Source organism: Silurus aristotelis (genome assembly GCF_946808225.1).
Source record: "Silurus aristotelis genome assembly, chromosome: 1".
Classification (NCBI taxonomy): Eukaryota; Metazoa; Chordata; class Actinopteri; order Siluriformes; family Siluridae; genus Silurus; species Silurus aristotelis.
The window spans coordinates 22,156,763-22,169,590 of NC_139574.1; the positions used below are offsets into that span (position 1 = coordinate 22,156,763).

General features: G+C 36.9%; 1 protein-coding gene across 2 annotated transcripts; it reads left to right on the forward strand.

Annotated features, from left to right (window-relative positions):
• The first annotated feature begins 1,911 nt into the window (after positions 1-1,911).
• frrs1b (ferric-chelate reductase 1b) lies at positions 1,912-12,682 on the forward strand. Of its 2 annotated transcripts, none has more exons than XM_083551420.1 (16): positions 1,912-2,059; positions 3,644-3,848; positions 4,336-4,490; positions 4,612-4,706; positions 4,807-4,939; positions 6,200-6,382; positions 6,467-6,565; positions 7,301-7,451; positions 7,537-7,650; positions 7,750-7,865; positions 7,955-8,041; positions 8,944-9,041; positions 9,732-9,790; positions 10,201-10,344; positions 10,692-10,786; positions 12,134-12,682. In XM_083551420.1, the coding sequence occupies exons 1-16, from the start codon at positions 2,054-2,056 to the stop codon at positions 12,224-12,226; spliced, it is 1,833 nt and encodes a 610-aa protein (XP_083407546.1). In that variant the 5' UTR covers positions 1,912-2,053; the 3' UTR covers positions 12,227-12,682. The 2 variants fall into 2 exon arrangements, with proteins under 2 accessions (XP_083407546.1, XP_083407547.1); XM_083551421.1 differs by lacking the exon at positions 1,912-2,059 and adding an exon at positions 3,444-3,560.
• The last annotated feature ends 146 nt before the right edge of the window (positions 12,683-12,828 follow it).

Genomic DNA, 12,828 nt, shown 5'->3' on the forward strand with positions numbered 1-12,828 from the left:
ATCAAACAAAAGAATGTTGTACATCTGTCAGTGCATACAATTCATTTTTTCTTTACATTTTGTGTAAGTAAAGAGACTTGGTAATAAATGAACAAAAATCAGCCAATTTGTTTAAAAATTAACCAATATGAATTCTTGAAACAACCCTTAATTACACTACAATGCTGAAATGGTGAAGTTGAGGTTGTACGCATGACTATCATCCATACAAATAACATCTTATATTGCACATCATTAGAGGGAATATAAGTGAAAGAGGAATAAGCCTTTATCAAAATGTGCAGCGGAAATGGTGAGGTGAGTTGTGTATAACTTGACCTTGAAGGCTGTAATCAGAGGAAACATTACATATGTGTTATTGAAACAGATGATAGGTATGCTGACTCTAATTGCAGTGTACTTTGTTATATAGTGTAACTTGCAGTGTTGTAAACGGTGTCACTTATTACCTTCTTTAGACCTGAACAGGATATTAGTTTGATGTAATTGGGCCCTAATCAGAGAATTATGACTTGACTGAGTACGTCCTCACTGCTTGATTAGCCAAAGTCAGATCAGTGCATGAACAGGCTCAGAGTCTACAGTCTCACTCTAAAAGAAGAAGAAGAAGAACTCAGAGAGAAGAGAACAAATCGGCCAGTACATGGCAAAACAAGGATACATTCCTATACTATAAAAAAAAAAGGAACCACAAATGAATTTGTCACTGTGTTTGTTTTAAGTGCTAATCCCAATCTTCAAGAAGAACTCTTCAATCGCTACAAAATATGTAACGTAATAACCTAAGAGCAGTGAGAGACAAACACATCCCCACTTTTCTATATCTCTATCCTTATATCTGCAATCTACACTTTTTTTTTTTTGGTACACAGCTATTATTATTATTATTATTATTATTATTATTATTATTATTATTATTATTATTATTATTATTGCTGGTATAGTGTTGTTGCCTCACATCTCCAGTGTCTCCAGGTGATTGATGCTGTCTTGTGTTGCATGTTCTCCTCATAGTCATGTCCATTATATCTGGACACTTTGATTATCCTCCCACCTCCCAAAAACATGCAGGTAGATCAATTGATGCTAAATTGACTAGGCTGAATTCTCCCTACAAATTTTTTTACTAATTATCATTATTATCATTAATAATATTACTGCATTTGTTGTCATTTATTAATATTAACAGCCAATCAGCATTCAGCAAACATATTACAGCATTAACACTGGGTTGCAGACATGAAACCTTTGTACAGTTTCTATATCAGAGATGTCCAAACTAGGGCCTGTCAGCCAAAGCTGTCCCGTAGTGACCTTTAAGATGCACCAAAATAATGGGTGTGTGGCACAGATCTTCATTCCCAATGTAATATCTAACAATGATTAGAGAATATAAATAGATTTTACTTTCTCTTTTTTAATTTAGTGTGTATGTGCACTTCAATGTGCAGATACAGCCTGCTTTATGACACTCGACGTACAGGTAGCTCTGATGAGATCGAAGCCATGGCATACATACAGGAGGAAACTGTCTTCTGTTTTATGAATTATGAAACATATAATATGGCGGCAAGAACATTTAGTTTCATGCAACGTTTACTTTTGGTTCACACGGAATCATGTTTGGGCACCTCTGCTCGGTATAATTCTCTGTATTACTTGGCAGTCTGGACACTAGGGGGTGCTATTTGCAAATGGCGCTTGGACCCCATATTTCAGTTATTAAAATGAATGTTGTTTCCCGATTCTTTCTCTATTTTGCAGAACATTCATGAGCACATTACTCCAGCTGAGCCTTTTCGCACTAAGCAGCAGGCCTGGCCGCTTTATCAGGAGGTTCTTCAGCACAAAGCACAGTCGGAACTGCCGATCAACATCTCATGGTATCTAAAGAAGTCACGGAATTAATGCTTTCTAGATCAGACACAAACACTTCCTTGTCATGCCCCGCCTTATTGCCCTGCTAGCAGCCAATCCGAGAGCTCCTTCTTACAGCTCTACAACTTATTAGAAGTGGCTCAGTTTACGCAACTCCATTCAGCAGTGTAGGACAATGGAGGTATGTCCTTATAATCTTCACCTTCACCTTATAATAATGAACACTTCTCTTTGTCTGATTGCGTGTTTATAAACTCAAACTTCGGAGCGTGTATAAACCGGAAGTTTGTCTGGAAGTGTGTGTGTGTGTGGAAGTGTGTGTGTAGGAAATGCTGTGTTTCTTGTTTTGTTGTTTTCATGATTTAGATCTCATGTGGTTTTCCACTAAACAGTAATCTGTAAAGCAAAACATTACAGCAGATTTACAGTCGAGCAGAAAACACACTCAGGCTGTTTGGACGCGGCACAAGCTGACCTTGAAGGCTGAGAAATAGTCACATTAGTCACGTCAGTCTCACGTTAAATAGTCAGGTCAGAGTGTCATGTTAAAAAGTCAAATTAACCAGTCACGACAAAGTCTCACGTTAAATAGTCAGGTCAGAGTGTCATGTTTAATAGTCACGTTAGATAATAACTTTATTCACGTTAAATTGTCACGTCAGAGTCATGTTAAAAAGTCAAATTAACCAGTCACGACAAAGTCTCACGTTAATCACGTCAGAGTTTAAACAGACACGTTAGATAGTCACGTTAAATAATCACTTCAGAGTCTCACTTTATATGGTCACGTCAGAGTGTCACGTTAGTCATGTTAAATAGTCACGTTAGTCATATTTACATAATCACGTCAGAGTGTTATGTTAAATATTTAAGTTAGATAGTCATGTAATATAGTCACATAATAGTCACGTTAGATATTCACGTTAAAGTGACTTTGGGCAAGTTGGATATTCACATAGTCACGTTAAATAGTTACATCAGAGTGTCACGTTAGTCATTATATAGTCACGTCATTTCAGTTAAAAGACTCTGCAGCCACAACTGTCATTTGCGTACAAAAAAGCTGTATCTATAACTACAGTTTTCTTTAGTGAGGCATATAAATGGCATCAGATTTATCCAGAAAATATTCTAGTCTTTGAGTCGGCACCGGCTTGCTCATCAGAGACAAACTTACTTATAAAGAACATATTCACTTTTAATCACCACATTATCTGTGTAAAGCTGCTTTGAGACAATGTTAATTGTGAAAAGCGCTATACAAATAAAAATGTATTAAATTTAATTGAGTTAAATTATTTCAGCATGCCTGATTGGGATGAGGATTTAACAGCAGATTTTCATTTCCATAAATATGAATGTAGAGGTAGCAGGTTTTTAAAGAGCTATTTAAACAGTCAATTGCACTAAATGTGTTTTAATATGTGTTGCAAATTTACTCCATACTTTATGTAAACATTCTGCATTTAATGTTGCAACAAACTTTTGAGATTTGTGTAATGAAACCGTGTTAAGAACGTGCATGATGACAGCCTGCTGCACGTACACTCTTATCTCCACATGCAGCTTGTTTATCATCAGCTCCCTATTCAGCAATAAAACCTGTGACCTCCATTTCCAGTTTTTTTTACTTGTCTGAGTTCATTCTGGTCCATTTCACCAACCTTTACGCCAACAGATCTGTAAGTTCAAGGTAGTCATTGATAACGAACGCATGATGATCTCGCTCATTTTCCCTATGTCATTGATTTCTGTATTTCTCCAGACCGGTGTGAAGATGAAGGTGCTGTTGTTCCTGTTTGCTGTGTGTATACAGTCCGGTGTAGTTACTAGTTACAGCAATGGAAAGGTTAAAGAAGCTTGTCAGGACATGATGCCTGGTCATCATCATCGCAGCCCCAGTCCTACATCTCCACCGTACAGCATCACTGTGGATAAGCCTGTATTCAATCCTGGAGATCAAATTAAAGGTACCTAGATATCATGTTACGGCTGCTATATTGTTCAGACTTTGCCTTTATTCCAGTCAAGCAGAGCACTTCCGGTGTTGATATATACGAAACCTCCTGGAAACGTCTATGATGCTTTTTCTTCAAACTCGACCGAACTCTACTCTTGTGTTTCCCTTATTATTATTTCCTCCCTTGTGCTAATCCTTTTGCCAGCTTGGGTTTCATTTTACATTGCAGAATTTAAGCTTTGTAGTAATCATATTAGGAAGGAAATCTGTTTATGATATTGCAAGTGTTTCACATTTATTAGTCGTTAGTCATAAATACTTACACTTTTGACTGCAGCGTTTAACAAACAACTTGTACAGATTATTTTAGGCTAAATTAAAAAAAGTTTAGCATGATTTAAAAAAATATATAATTTCTTGATTTCCAAGGTTCCCTAAGTTGAATTGAGAGCATGTTCGCCGTTGTATAAGTAAATGTGGATCTTTTCTGTTTGCAGTGAGTTTATCAGCATTGTCTTCAGAGAGCAATGCACGCTTTAAAGGCTTTCTTTTAGAAGCCCGAGATGCTGCGAATCTTCAAGGTGGATCTGTTGGAACTTTTACCCTCATTGACTCGTCCATCTCACAGCTTCTTGCCTGTCACCACAGAGAGGTCAGCAACATACAAATGTTACTGAGGGCATAAGGCTATACTCATGTAACTTGTATGATGGTGTTATTTATTTATTTATTTATTTATTTGTTTATTTTATCTTCTAAATGTATTTTGTAAGGGCTCCGCGGTGAGTCACACCAGTGATCACCATAAGACACAAGTTCAGGTGATCTGGAATGCACCACAGGATCCCCCGGCTAGTGTCCAGCTTCTGTGAGTGTCCATGTTACATTGTGGGTCTCTGTTTCTAATGAGTTTTCAGAGTGAAGAGTTAATGTGTGTGTGTATATATGTTTGGTGGTGTAAATTTCAGAGCAACGGTGGTTCAGGAATATGAGTTGTTCTGGGTGAAGATGCCAGGTCCTGTACTGTCTTTAAATGGTGCGCCTCCGCCAGCATCATTATCTCCTCAGACAAGCACCGCTCCCACGCCTCTGCCCCACCCGGTGAGTTCTGCTACCCCACGAGTTTATCATGATTTCTGTAGGAATGGTTATTGAAATGCAAAAACCTTTTTGAAATAAAACATGCACTTTATCTTTTTTTTTTTTTTCTTTTTCTTTTTTTAAACAAAAGCATCTATATGACCGTCTGTTTTTGAGTTGAACACGTTTGAGCTTGTCTGCTAAAAAGCTAAAATGAAAGTTATTCGGACCAGAGATATACACAAACAGATCCAAACAAATTATGTGTTTGGGAACTGTGCATTTTAGCGCTTAATCTGCCTGAGCTAATTTCTTCGCTTTCCAAGATGGCTTATTACCGTGAAACTCTACACCAAACACACCTCTGGTGCCGTGGTATTAACAGTGTGATGTCTTCTCTCTTATAGCGTTGTCCAAGCAGCCCAGCCTATAAACCTTATAATATTATACAGTATAATGTTTTAACCTGGATAACATGCTCGTGTTCATTAGGGACATTTTCATTGTATTTTTTAAAACTTGTTTCCTTTGCATATTTACAATAGTTCGCATTCTTTCAGCAGTGAAGAGAATAAGGCATTTGGGGGGGTGGGGGGGTTTGGCAGATGTAAGTGTTCAAAATGTATAATGTTTTTAAATTGTAATACAAAAGTCTGCATCTGTTCTATATTAACTGCTTTATTATATGCACAATGGTTTTGTGGACATCTGACCATAAGTTAAATGTCCTTTTTAAACTCCAAATTTAGTCCACAGAATATTTAGTAAAAATAACCGCCACTCTTCTGGGAAGATGATCCACTAGATTTCGGCGTGTGGTTGTGGAGACTTGTGCTCATTTAAACCACGTGGATGTTTATAAATGACTAAGGCCACTCAAGATCTTCCAATTCAACTCATGTTACCCATAACTTTAGGGAACTTGCTTTGTGAATCGTCAGGGGCATTGTCATGCTGGAACAGTTTTGAGTCTCCTACTTAAACTGAAGAAAAAAAAGTCATGCTACCACTTCCACACACTCCTCTACTGTTGTGTGCCTTCAACTTTTCAACAGTTTGGGGAAGAACCAAATATGGCTGGAAAGGTCAGATGTCACAATACTTTTGTCTATATAGTGTACAGTATCTCCCCACTATTTCTTATATCCTTTGAGAAGGGAAAATCGACTTTTGTCTTCTCCAAAAAGTTTTTTTTTTATTGTTTAATAAGGGAGAACGTGGTGAAGGTAGTCATCGCTGGCAAATTAATTTTACTTTCTATTTCATCTGATACCTTTACAGTTCACTTCAGAAGGCTGTGGAAGTACAAAGACTTGCCTGAGAGATCCAGAAGGCTGCAATCCAGAGAACGATACACTCTGTTACTTCCTGTCGTTCAAGCAGGTCGAGCAGGGTGTAAAGTTTGAGCTCAGTGGACAGGCTGCAGGTTATGTCTCCTTCGCCTTATCGACAGATCAGTGGATGGTAACGTGTAATGTGTTTCCCTACAGCACAACGTGTCAGTTGTTGTGAAATGTGCTTTGGAATTGACCGTGTGTCTGTTTGTAGGGAAATGATGATGTCTATCTGTGTGTTCGTGACGCAGACCGGGTCAGCATCAGCGCCGCTTATGTTGAGGGAAGGACACATCCTGTGACGGCGTCAGAGGTAGTAATCTGTCTCGATGCAATTTTGATTGGAGCGGGCACATATATAACAAGATTAATGGAAAGATTGAGATGATCGAAAATTCTCCAGTGTTGACTAGTGAAAAAAACAATTGTGCGTACTGTTCGTGAAAATCATGTGCTTGTGTCACATTTTATTTATAGCTAATAGTATTATATTACAGAGTGGTAGAGACATAGGCAAGTCTATTATTTTGCAGTTTAAAATAAATACATTTTTGAGGTAAATCATATAACATTCAGATCATGAATCATTTTTGTGATGTGGAAGGAAATGTATAATTTGCTTAGATTTTATTAAGAATTCATTAAATACAATAATTCCTTTTGTTTTGTTGCTTAATTTAAAAAGCAAACAACAAAAAAACAGGTTTTAAAATCCAGTCACGTACAGTAAACACCAGCAGTGTTGGAAAAGTATGACAAAAACTGATAAGCGTCATGACATCAATGTACTGTGAAATCAATAACATTGTCATAACATCCCTAATGCCAAGTCTTCATATGTTTTGCTACTTGTTTACACAAGGAACAGTAGCTGAAAAAAATTGTCACTTGAAAAAGAGGACGAAAAATGTGTGGTGTTTTTTTTGAAACACCATTTTTGTGAAATAGAATGGAGAGTGTCAGTCTTTAAAACACTAGTGTTTATGGCATATTCCTAATATGTTATCAGAATTCCTTCTCTCTGATCTTTGTCCTCTTGCTGCTCTAGAATGTTTTGAGAGAAACGGCATGGCGGCTGGCCGATGGGGTCATCCAGTGCAGCTTTCTTAGAAACGTACACATTCCAAACCCTTATCAAGACAGATTTGACCTGGATCAGATGTACTACCTGTTCATGGCTCATGGTCGGGCAGACAATGGTAAAGCTCAACTTTTTGTTGTCAGTATTTTTTACAGTGTTACGAAATATTTCAATGCATTTGTTTAATGATCTATTCACTGTAGGAAGAACCCATAGACATGACCGACAGCCTCTGGTTTCAACAAAGCAAGTTGTTATTACTGGACCTCTAGAGGATCTGAGTGGCTCTCGTGCTCCCTTACTCATCAAGTTTCACGGTGAGAATCAATTGAATGTGTGGAACTTAAATTGCGTGTTACACAAATCAGCTGTACAGCTAAATTATTAGAGCTGGCCGTGTTTCTCTGGGTTTATAGCTGCGTTCATGCTCATCGGCTGGATGACGACTGTTAGCACTGGTGTAATTATAGCCAGATACTTTAAACCCGATTGGCCTGAAACAACTGTTTGTGGACAGAGAGTGTGGTTCCAGGTAGGAAAATTATTTAAAAGAGTACATGATTTTTATTTATTTTTTTTATTTAATACAGATGTTCACAATTGGACATTTTGTCTTTGCAGTTTCACAGAGGCCTGATGTTGCTTACGGTCTTTCTGACATTCATTGGTTTTATATTGCCTTTTGTATACAGGAAAGGCTGGAGCAAGGTAATAAACATATACACACACACACACACACACACACACACACACACACACACACACACGGTCTATGTGACTAATGTTCATCTGTGTGTCACGTTTTCGTTCAGCCCCCGCCACCAAATGTATCCCCATATGACTGCTCATTATGTCTAAATGTGTCACACACTCACATGTCAGTCCATTGCAGAGTACATTTTATGGAGAGAAAAAAAAAAGTTGAAACAGTAAGGCTATTCATTATTATGACCTCATAGTGGAATTCTTTTATCCCCCTAAATTATTTTTGATATTTGCAAACAATGAATTAACATAGTAGGAGATCCTAGAAAAGTAATGTTGAAATTAAAAGTAACGTTCCAGGGGCCCAGGTTAAAAATTGACCCCATGTTACTGTTTATACATGGTTTAGCATGTGTAGCATCTCTGGTTTCCTCCCACTTTTCAAAAACATACTTGTAGGCAGATTAGTTTGGCCAATAGAAATAGCTGTTGTTGGTTGAGTGAGTGAGTGAGTGAGTGAGTGAGTGAGTGAGTGAGTGAGTGAGTGAGTGAGTGAGTGAGTGAGTGAGTGAGTGAGTGAGTGAGTGAGTGAGTGAGTGAGTGAGTGAGTGAGTGAGTGAGTGAGTGAGTGAGTGAGTGAGTGAGTGAGTGAGTGAATAAAAACCGGGGTTGGATTTTATTAACTGTTTTGGCCAATAGAGGTCGTCCTTTCACCATTTTAATGAAGAACATACAGGCTGTCTATGCTTTTCAAAATCACCTGGCAACACTACACACTCGTGTGTCTAGTGTGTGATTTATTAAAAGCTGTGCCAAATCCACTGTGTGGATACAGAGGCGTGGGAGTAAAAAGGTTAGCAATAATCATTTCCTTCAAGGTAACACTTTGTATGTGTTTTCTTAAGCGTGCAGGCTCACACCCTTACTTCGGCTGTACCATTATGGCGCTGACTGTGATCCAGCCCATCATGGCTCTGTTCAGACCTGCTCCAGACTCTTCTAGGTACAATAGAGGCTATTACTTACTAAATCCTGTCCTCTGCCAAAGACAGTTAATGTGTTTGTAGAGTAACTGTAATGTTATGGTTTAACCCAACACATTGCCAGACCCAGTTTAATATGCACCCAGTCTGGGTATATTTTATATATATATAAAATATTTGTTATTTAATTATTGTGCAGCTACAACTACTTACCATTTGATCAAGTTTGCTTATATGCTATTTTGCACAGACATGTGAACGGGAAGAAAAATCAATGACATAGATGGCATTTTGCAGTCAGGGCAGATCAATACAAATTATTTTGACTGCTCACCTTTATCCTATGATGAAAAATTTCTATCTTTGCAATCCATAGGGCAAGAGGACTTACTAAATGATTTTATTAATGTGATGAATGTTGTAAATTATACACTATACCTTTATAGTCACCAGAGTGCAACCTAGCTGAACACCAGTGGGAGATTTTTGGACCAATGTGTTTGCCATAGAGCTACCATCTGGACAGTAGTGGACAGATATTGAATGTCGCAAGATTTAGGGTACAGTCAGTAATGTATAATATGACAGATGATTATACACCAAACTGCCAACTCTGTATATTTGATATGCATGTATTATTTTATACCCAGACTATGCTATTACTATACATTCTTTATTGACTTTTTGCATTTTGTTTTTCAATTTTTCAGGAGATATATTTTTAACTGGGCCCATTTAGGTGCAGGGACTATCGCCCAGGTGCTTGCTGGTAAGCTGTCACTATGATTTATTTATAAAACAATGATGGTTACATGGTTATCACATATATTAAGTGATAAGTAGTAATTATGTAAATAATCTTCTGTCTTTGTTTAGAAGTTATGATGTCTAATGGGCACAGATCACATTGATTTATATCTAAGCAATATATCTATAGCAATAAGACTGAAAATTAAAGAATTAGATTTTTTTAAATGCAGAAAGTTAAGCATACCAAGTAATAAAATACCCATTTTCAAAATAACTCTTATGTACATTTGTCATCTAGCAGTTACGCTTATCCAGTGCAATTTAGAATTTCTTCTTTTTCTATACAGTTATTGACCTCTTTTCCTGTATAAAAGTTGTCCAGGCAATAAACATTAATATATTCACATGGCTTTTACCTCTTGATTATAGTTGTGGCCATCTTCTTGGGTATCCATCAACAAGCTCTGCTGCTTCCTGCCCCCTGGACCACAGGTCTCCTGGCTGCCTGTGTGGTCTGGTTTGTGTTAGCGGACCTGGCACTTGAGGTGCACAGGAGGGGCCTTTTACGCATTGGTCAGTGCATTTAGCATACCGTTTACATTATAAATGTTCTCCCTGTGCTGTAGCTTTTAACACTGCTTCCATTTGAATGACCACACTGTCTGTACACAGCAATAATTCGGATCATGAAGGTGATTAAAGGGTTTATGCTTGTGGGAAGAAAATCATTTGAACTGTCAGATTGCCTAAATTGTAAAAGGTTTTTTGGGGATGTTGTTAGAAATTGCTTTGTAGCTCTAAATACTAAAAATTGGTGAAAGAAATAATACGCAATTTATTACACAGGATATATCAAAAGTCCTTATTAAAGTAAAGTGCAGTCTCTGTTTTTAAAGTTTAATTTATATTTTTATTTTTAGGACAATTTTTCAGAAACTTTCAGGTCTACACTGAAAACCTCCAAACTGAAGACAAAGAGGGGATTCTGTTTGTTCAGTCCCAGGATGAAGGAAAGGTTAGAAGATTGAAATACATAATTTGCCAACAAATGAAAAGATTTTTACCAATCTAAATGAATTTAGTTCTGAATGCAGATCCCAAATGGACTGTTTCCAATTACCTAAACTGTACACGGAACTTTAATCGATATTTATATTACATGTACGGTAATTAAAGCTCATGGAACAGAGTTTATTCCCAGCGTGACTGTAACAATGAACTGTCATTGAATTGTCTGTCTAGATAGATAGATAGATAGATCTATAGAGAGAGATTGATTATTTATTTTTTTTGGGCTGTTTTTAAATGATACCATTTTTTAAATTCCATTTAAATCATTTTCCCCTTAGCAAAAGCGTAAATTTTAAAAGGAAAGCAAAAAGAAAAAAATTGCATCGCATTTAATAATTGCCCAATAATTTTCAAGTGTCAAAATATATCTTATCTTTTGTTGAAATGCCTTTACTCATCTTTTAATTTTACCAGCATTAAAATCCTTTGATGAAGATTAAATTAAATATTTTAATAACACTATTAAAATAATAAATAAAATGTAAATAATACACCGGACAGTATTAAGTGTCACAATAATACAGAGCCAGGAAGGCGAGACACTTCTAACACAGAATTCATACTTCCTGTAATTTAGCTGCTCCTTTTCTAACCCTACATACTTTAATTTAGTTAAGATCAAGGGACTTGATCGCCACAGCAAACTCTTGATTCTGGTTTTTTTTTTTTTATCAGAGCAACTGCAAAGCACTTGGCCTGATATCAAGAGAGCTCAGGTTTAAATCCTGATGGGTGGGAGGAATGACATTACTCTCTCCCCCCTGTGAAACAAGGCAACACTTACCAGTCATAGATCATTGTCCGTCTGGAAGATCCAATTATGACCTTGTTGTAGCTTCTCTGTCAGAGGCAGCCAGAGTTTCTTTTAAAATCGTCTGGTTCTTCAAGTGAACCATTATGTCATTACGCCAACAAGCTCACAGAAACGGCTCACAGATCTTTTACCATACTAACGCTGGGAAATGTTCCCCCCCCCCACTCTATAACCATTTTCTTTTTTTTTTACACCAAATCCACTTCGACTATTTGTTGACAAAAATCTCTGCTATTATCGTCATTTCACAATAGAACCCAGTTCCACTCAAAGATCCAGTAGCGTAGGCATATTCCAGACATTTGTGTGTAGATAAAAGAATGGTGTTTTTCTGCATTGCTTTAAGTTTGATGGCTCGTCTGCGTGTAGTTTTGTTAAGAATTTTGCTTTAGCAGGCATCCTTTTTAACTTTACCAAGTGTGCCTATAATTCTCAAGCAGACTTTAACTTTCCTGTTTCTTTTGTTTTTTTTTCCAGGGGACTTCTTTTAAAAAGATTGTTTTGGCAGTGTACCTGTGTGGAAACCTTGTATTTCTAGCTCTGCTTCTGGCCACAATCAGTGAGGTATGATGTAAAGAGAAAACAAACCATGTGCCTTACTAAGCTTTACTCAGCTTCTGTTAGTGAGCTGACAAGGCTTATAACAAATCACACAGATGAGTTTTATAACAAATCACACTGGATAACTGGATCAACTCTTTTTTTACAACGACATTCCAACACCGAATCCATTTCCCAGGAAAAACTGGATAATAATGTGCTATAAAAATTAATGCTGGAGTTTGAACTGATTGTCTTGAGGCAAAAGTACAAAATGTCACATCATTTTAGTGTTTGTCGTTGAATCTGTATTGTCAAAATATAAATTGTTTTGCCTGAACGATTTTGAATGCCAAATGAGTGATAAACGAACACAGAAGGCAGATTTGCCCTACTTCTTATGATTTTATGCAAGTTTTAAAAGTAAATGATTATTTGTAATTACATATAAAAAGAACTAAATAAAAGCATGTATATTTGCCTAGATTTGGACTCTACATTTTACTATGTTCCATGTTTCATGCTCCTTTAACTTGACAAGTCTTTTGCTTGTTTGAATACCATGGCAGAATAATACAGAATATACTATTGATGTGATGTGTGAGTGCATCAAATAACAATAGGCATTTAAT

Coding starts and splice junctions, on each gene's coding strand:
- frrs1b (XM_083551420.1), top strand. Junction 4,491..4,611: donor TTGCCTGTCACCACAGAGAG/GTCAGCAACATA, acceptor GTATTTTGTAAG/GGCTCCGCGGTGAGTCACAC. Junction 4,707..4,806: donor CCGGCTAGTGTCCAGCTTCT/GTGAGTGTCCAT, acceptor TGTAAATTTCAG/AGCAACGGTGGTTCAGGAAT.